Source organism: Brachyistius frenatus, unplaced genomic scaffold (assembly GCF_029030835.1).
Source record: "Brachyistius frenatus isolate BFR_SWC_R1_liver_20210118 unplaced genomic scaffold, ASM2903083v1 Contig_139, whole genome shotgun sequence".
In the NCBI taxonomy this organism is placed as follows: domain Eukaryota; kingdom Metazoa; phylum Chordata; class Actinopteri; family Embiotocidae; genus Brachyistius; species Brachyistius frenatus.
Window position 1 is genome coordinate 5,152 of NW_027210738.1, and position 7,349 is coordinate 12,500.

A 7,349-nucleotide genomic window follows, 5' to 3' on the forward strand; every position below is an offset into this window, starting at 1 on the left:
ACTTTGTTGACCGTCTCTCGGTTTTCTCCCGGGATTACAGAACAATTTTAAGTTTTTTCGGAAGTAACTCCAATTTTGTATTTTTTTTTTTGGTGTCGATCGCTGGACCGTTTATTGTTTCAACCTGGAGAAAGAGATGTCAACCAAACAGGCGGGAAGAATAGTCGGCGTGTGTTTTGGGTCTTCGCAAAAAGCCCCAGAAGGATGGAATTAAAAAAAAATAGGGGTTTTAAGTAAGCCGTGTGTCTTTTGGTGGAGAGGCTTCAAAAACAACCAAAAAAAAGTGCATGAAAACACTCAGATGCAGACTCTCCATCTCCTCCGTACTTCATGGGCCGATACTAAAAGCTGAGGCGAGTGTCCTGGCCGGTGAGTGGTTTATTAGAGGGGGGGGTGGGGGTGGGGGGTGACAGAAGAACAAGCTGGAGGATAGTGCATATGGTTTCTGCGTCAAATTACTCCCCTCGTGGGTTATCGTCGTAGCACGTGCTACGTGTTCGTGGAACACAAAGCGTCACACGTCTCGAAATGCAAAAGGTTTAATGAGACTCGTCTGAAAAGGAAAAAAAAAATGCCATTAGATTCCAAAGTGGATAATTTCACATTCTTCTCTCTCTGTTCATTTCTTCATTTTCCTTTTCAAACTGGCCATTTTATGCCCCACTACATGTGCTTTTATGGAAAATTACAACATTTAATCAAGACTCTTTGGTCAGAGATAATTGCGCAGAGGACCATTAGCAGTCTTCCAAGACCAAAGTACTCGTAGGCAATTTTTCTTTTTCTCTTTTTTAAATTTTTTTTTTTTATCATAATGCCGTTCTCGATGCGCGAGAACATGCCTCATAGAAAGTGGATAATCATAATTTAATTATCTGTCATTACGGGGGAGCAAAACGCAGGCCGTCCTCGGGTTCACGTACGCCATGTGCTGTTATAAACAAATCAATTAGCCGAAAACAGGCTAAACAAACAAGACAGTTCTGGTCGCCGTAGGTACAGTGGCCAAAAAAAAATTAGTTTTTTTCACTGCCGATTTTGTCAAAAGCAATTATAATCATGGTCAAAGTTTTTCCGGAGCACTTGTGCTCCTCACCTGTGGACCCACCTACCGATCAGCAAATTGCCACTTCAGCGAAACCAGCAGGTGTTCATTTGGCTCATTTTTGGCCTCTGCAAGACTTTTTCTTTGAAAATGAACCACAATTACCCAGTTAAAAATGGATTCAGTCAAAAAATAAAAAGACCAGGTGAGAAGCTCTGAGATGATTTACAGTATTCATGTGTCTTGGTTTCCAGTTATGTTTAAAAAACAACCTAAAACAACCACGTAATAACTTTTTGACGCCTTTATTGTGTGTTATTTGCAGTGAAAGTTACTTCTGTCATCAGGTTGTTGGTTCTCATACGTAACATCCGGTGTCGGAAAATTTGAAAGATATTTCGGGGGCGTCTGAAAGATTGTGGCATTTTACTAAATTTGTATTTTTTTTTACAACGAGTCCAGATTCAAAACACGTACAATAATGATCAACTTGTGCCAACAGGAGTGAATAAAAATAAAATCAATCATCCTTAAAAGAGTACTGTGTGAGAGGAAACAGGAGATCATTTTACGTTTCTATTTAGCTCTTATGTGTGTAATTCATATGTTAATGTTAATAAACATCATGACAGAGTTACGTACATACGTTGTATGAACCACAGCGCTGTTTGCATGTTAGAGACATGAATGAAAATAAAATGATGGCTTAAAGTTGTAAATATCATTAATTTTTCAGAATCTTTGGGGCAATTTTCCCCTTTTGATCACAGTTTTTAGGGGAATTCTGATATCTATTATGCCGTAGTATAACTATAATATTCCATTTTGATCCCATTACATGTCGGTTTAATCAGGACTAATGGTTGCACATTACTGTGTCATTTTACAGGGGTGAAATGTAACCAAGTACATTTACTCAAGTGCTGTACTTAAGTACACACTTGAGGTATTTGTGCTTTACTGGAGTGTTTCTATTTTATGTTAATTTATAGGCAGCTTCTACTCGACTAAATCTCAAAGGCAAATCTTTTACTTTTTAGTTTTTTAAAAAAGAAATCACACATATCTCCAAATTTCTTGATTTTAATTGTGATTTTCTCTGATAAGGATTAGATGTTCCTTTATAGGTTTAGAAAATCTCCTACTTTTTTAAGAGAAATAAACTATTTAAAAGTCAATTTGGATTTGTCTGAGCTTGTTGATTTTTTTTTTTTTAGATACGTCCACACTTACAATTGGAAATGATACAAACACGTGATGATCTTATAAAATATCATGTATTATTGTAGATTAAACAAACTAACAATACAAAAGCACAACTTTAAATCAATAAAATGCACATTAATGTAGCAGAAATGTTAATTCAAAAAACATCATATATAATAGTAAATCACTGAGAGGGAGAATTTACTGCATAGTGTGTACTTTTGTTACTTTAAGTACATTTTGCTGATACATACTTACGTACTTTAAGTAGTATTAGTACTTTTACTTTAGTAAAGAACCTGAATACTCCGTCCACCACTCGTGAGCTCAAATCTAATCGATTATTTGACATATATATATTTTTTTCTCTCTCTCTCGCCCTTCTTTCAGGCTGCAGTACCTTAATTCCACCTGAGGAGGAAGAGGTGGCGCTGTTTTTAAAGCAGCCGCCCTCTGAGCCCTTCTTCTTCTTGTTCTTCTGCGTTTCCTGCTCGGCTCACTCACAACAAACACACAGCGGCTCCCGGGTTCCGCTGCGGGCGGGTCGGACATCAGGGAGGATTTGACGGGTTTTGGACGTTTTTAGAGAATAAATCAAGCTGAATATTTACGACTGAAGGACGGTGGGGGGGGGGGGAACCAGCTGGGAGCCAGGTAACGAACCACACGTTTAACTGTAAGTAACTGTCGAGGTCGGCAGCTTAAAAATAACCAACTTTACCCGCTCGTGCTAACAGCTGAACTTGAAGGCAGAAGAAAAAAAACAAAAACAGTTTAAAATTTTTAAAAAAAGAGGCGAAAAGTGAGTTTCAGCTTATTTTGTGTCACATGTCCGGTGATGTAAATAAAGTGAACGTGTTTTTTGACTGAATGAATCCGTCTGTGTAGTTTCTCCTCTTCAAACGGCCTCGTCGTGTTTTCATGTTTTTAATGCTACTGAAGACGAACTGGAATATTTATCGTCTGTTTACCTTTTAATCAGACTTGTTATAGTCTTATTTAACTGATTGGACCGGAGAACCAGGACATATTGATGAAGGCTTTAATAATTATACTGAGCTTCACTCATATTTAAAATCTCAATTAAAGAAACCGAGAAGTTGTAGTTTGTGTTTTTCCTTCTACCTTTCAGTTTCAGTGGACCAGTTTCACAAAAGAAATTTGCTGCTATATTATTATGTAAACTTGATCTTTTCTATAACTGTAATAATATGTATTATTATTGGGTTTAGGCTTCAAATAAAGCCCAGTTTTTTTTGTTTTTTTTTGCCTCTGCACTGAAATCTTTTTTATTTTGTGTATCTTTGTCTCTTATTTCTCTGGTGTGCAAACAAAAAATATCTGTTTAACTTTAATATAATATCTACTGATAACTTTGCCGAAGTCTGGTCTGTTTTACTGTTTTTGTACTTGCCTGCTGTTTCGTCTTTACTTGTCACTTTTCTTCTTTTGTTGAACAGGTTATGTTTAAAAAAAGAAAACTAGGTCTCTTGATGTAATGAATAATCGTTTAAGCACTAGATTCTTTAAATATGATATTGAGCTCCCAAAACTCAAAACCAACAACTGTTTCGTGTCTCCTTTTGAAAACGCAGGTAAACATGACCGCGCTCGCGACGTAGTCGAACTCGTCGTGTCTGTCTCGACTCCCGACCGAGGACGGGGGGGTGGGGGGTGGGGGGGGCCGGAGTCCGTTCCCCAGACGCAGCGATGGACGACGACACCCCGACCCTGAAGCCCAGACGGATCCAGAATCAGAACGTGGTGCACCGTCTGGAGAGGCGTCGCGTCTGCTCGGGTCGACCCGGAGCTCACTGGTACCGAGTGCGCTGCTTCCACCAGAACCTGTTCCCCAACTTCACCGTGGTCAACGTGGAGAAGCCGCCCTGCTTCCTCAGGAAGTTCTCCCCCGACGGACGCTGCTTCATCGCCTTCTCTTCAGACCAGACGTCCCTGGAGGTGAGAGGGAAGAGAAACCTCCTCGCGTGTCACTAAACACTTCCGTCACATGTGGAGCAATCTGTCTCGAGCAAGTATTTCAAGTGACGCCGCTCGATCGACATCGGCGCCTGAGTTCCACGCTCGAAACTGGAGCAAAGAAAATATCAGATTTTGTGTTTAAAACGTCGCTAGAGATTCCTTGAAACGCTTCAGGAAGTCCACGGCGATGAAGCGACGAGCCGGACGAGGTTTTTTTTTTATTTTTATTTTATACACTTTATTAATCCCCGAGGGGAAATTTCTTCGCTACAGCAGTTTTCTGAGTGACGTTTCAAGAGGGGGGGCGGAGCTTCACCGTCCGAGACACCAGGTGGGTTTTCTTTCTTTGTTGTTGGCGGAGGTTGGTGTCACCCTGAATTCGGCCCTCCAGAGTCGGACTGTCAACACCGTGTTCCACCGGGAACTTCTGATGGGGAAAACATTCGCCGCAAAGCACCCTGAACTGTGGCGCCATGGCAACAGGGTTCTCCGACAAGTCAAACGGACAAGTCGTCGTCGTCGTCCCCCCGCCCCCCCCTTCAACAACACAATCGTCAACTCCACACCATCCTCCTTTTCACTGGATTCGACTTCTTTCTGTTCCCCCCAAAAAATAGGACGTTTCTCTGCTTCAGTTTCGGGTCTTTGAATCTCAAATGTTCCCGTACCAGCGGTCACAAAAAAAAACCAAAACAAGTCTGGAACTCAGGTGATGATGTCGATCGAGGGGATGTAACTCACGAAGGTTGCAGCTGCTCCGTACACGTCACAGAAACCGTTTCAGGGCTTCTCGATCGACCCCTCCGGCTACTACATTTTCTAGATTTCTAAATTTTCCCCCCTGAAATAAAAAAGATGCACAAAAAAACCCCACACTCATCTTAAACGTTCCCTCTCGCAGATCTACGAATATCAAGGCTGCCAGGCGGCTCAGGACCTGCTGAGAGGCCAAGAAGGGGAGACTCTGCTCACGGCCAACGACCAGCGCTCCCTCAACATCAGAGGACGCCTGTTCGAGCGCTTCTTCTCTCTGCTGCACGTCACCAACGTGGCGTCCAACGGGGAGCACCTCAACCGGGAGTGCAGCCTGTTCACGGACGACTGCCGCTACGTCATCGTGGGGTCGGCCGTCTACGTCCCCGAGGAGCCGCCGCCGTACTTCTTCGAGGTAACGGCGTCGAGAAAATGTTAAAATCTTTAGACGATAGATCAGATTTAGACTTTATTTAATCCCACGGTCCGGAAATTTAGTCGTCACGGCAGCATAGAAAAACAAAAAGGTGCACACAATATGAAAACATTTACAAACACTTTATAAGATATAAGAAATAAGATAGATAAAAAAAATAAGAGGAATGAATGAACACACACACGCAGACTATATACACCAAAACAAATCAAATCAAAATAAATACAGATGGACGATGGATGGAAAAAGTGTCAGGTGCTATGAAATGAAATGAACAGTGCAACGTTATTACAGGATGGTGTTGAAAAGGTTGTTGTTTTTATATATATATGTGTGTGTGTGTTGTATATTGTATATATATCTTATATATATATCTCCCGCCAGGTGTACCGCAACAACGAGTCGGTGACGCCCAACCCTCGCTCTCCCCTGGAGGACTACTCCCTCCACATCATCGACCTGCACACCGGCCGGCTGTGCGACACCAGGTCCTTCAAGTGCGACAAGATCATCCTGTCGCACAACCAGGGCCTCTACCTGTACAGGAACATCCTGGCCGTGCTGTCGGTGCAGCAGCAGACCATCCACGTCTTCCAGGTGAGACATCCATGTTTTAGCGTGTCGAACGTTTATTAACATGTATAAAAAAAATAATAATTTAAAAGTACCCGCGCTGCTCTGTTTTCATTCTGTTCGTTTAATGCAGCTTTGATTTAAACAAGCTGATTGATGCTAAAGTGTGACAGACGAACTGAAACCTGATAAGGTTTGAAAGTTACTAATTATCTATAAAACGTGCATAAAATAAAATGAAGATTTGCCGGATGTTTTTCATTTTCACATGATTTTTTTGTTCCCAGAAAGGTTTTTAAATCCCCAAAAAAGAGGATTCTTTTTTTGTTGTTGTTTTTTTTGCATAATTTGTTTGTAATTCAGAGGAACTTGATACCCTTCAGCTCTGTTTTTATTTTATTTTTTTAAATGTTCCTTCCCGACCGCGTCAGGTGACTCCAGATGGAACGTTCCTGGACGTGCGGACCATCGGCCGGTTCTGCTACGAGGACGACCTCCTGACCCTCTCGGCCGTTTACACCGAAGCGCAGGCCGAGAGCCAGCCCGGCTTCCCCCGCCTCTACACCGACAAAACCATCAACTCCCTCAAGCACAGGCTGCTGGTCTACCTGTGGAGGCGGGCCGAGCAGGACGGCAGCGCCACCGCCAAGAGGAGGTAAGGATTGCGGTTGGCTCCGCCCCCGTCTGTGTGTCTGCGTCGCTTGAAGGCGCTGCTTTGTTCGCTCGCTCGTTGACTCGAGGAAATCAGGGAAAAGCTGCACACGGACACAATTTTTTTTACCAACGTGCATTATTATTATTAATTATATAACATATAATTAATTATATTATTAATTAAGCAATGAAGACGAGCGCCCTGGGATCCTGAACGCATCACCGCCGTGCCAATAATCACGTTAAAGCATCAACCTCCAGTGTAATATTGCGATTACACAACAAGTTACCAACTAAATAGAATATATAATCAAAGTGTATTTCATATTAAGGGGCCATTCGCTCTCAAAATATACTACTTTTTGTTTAGCGGGAGCTCCGTTTCCATGGAAACACACGGGGTTATGACCAACTACTGGAAAACAATCAGTGTCCTCAGTAGAAGCGAATGTAACGTACTCATTGTTTACCTCTCCGGGAAGTAGTCCGACCCTTAGCAACGACCCTAGCAACAGAGACGAGATGGCTTCTCAAACTGAATAAATGCAGCACATAGAAACAAAAAAGTCTCCTTGTAACTAAGATATCCGAATCTCAGAAATGCAAAAACTGTCAAAGATGAAAATAAATGTATTTGTTGGTTTCAAGGTGAAATAAAACATTAGAAATGGGAATCATTTTTTTGTTTTAAATCTTTGGTAA

At 41.9% G+C, this 7,349-nt stretch overlaps 1 protein-coding gene across 2 annotated transcripts in view; it reads left to right on the forward strand.

Moving 5' to 3' along the window:
- Positions 1–2,754: 2,754 nt before the first annotated feature.
- The window catches only part of det1 (DET1 partner of COP1 E3 ubiquitin ligase), an 8,368-nt gene continuing 3,773 nt past the window's right edge, over positions 2,755–7,349 (forward strand). Inside the window, exons 1-5 of one of the 2 annotated variants that reach the window (XM_069715167.1) lie at positions 2,755–2,927; positions 3,847–4,210; positions 5,133–5,399; positions 5,805–6,017; positions 6,425–6,648. In XM_069715167.1, the coding sequence (XP_069571268.1) occupies positions 3,962–4,210; positions 5,133–5,399; positions 5,805–6,017; positions 6,425–6,648 (953 nt within the window). In that variant the 5' untranslated portion in view covers positions 2,755–2,927; positions 3,847–3,961. The remainder of the gene's footprint in view (positions 2,928–3,846; positions 4,211–5,132; positions 5,400–5,804; positions 6,018–6,424; positions 6,649–7,349) is intronic. The other variant, XM_069715168.1, reaches the window with a different exon arrangement.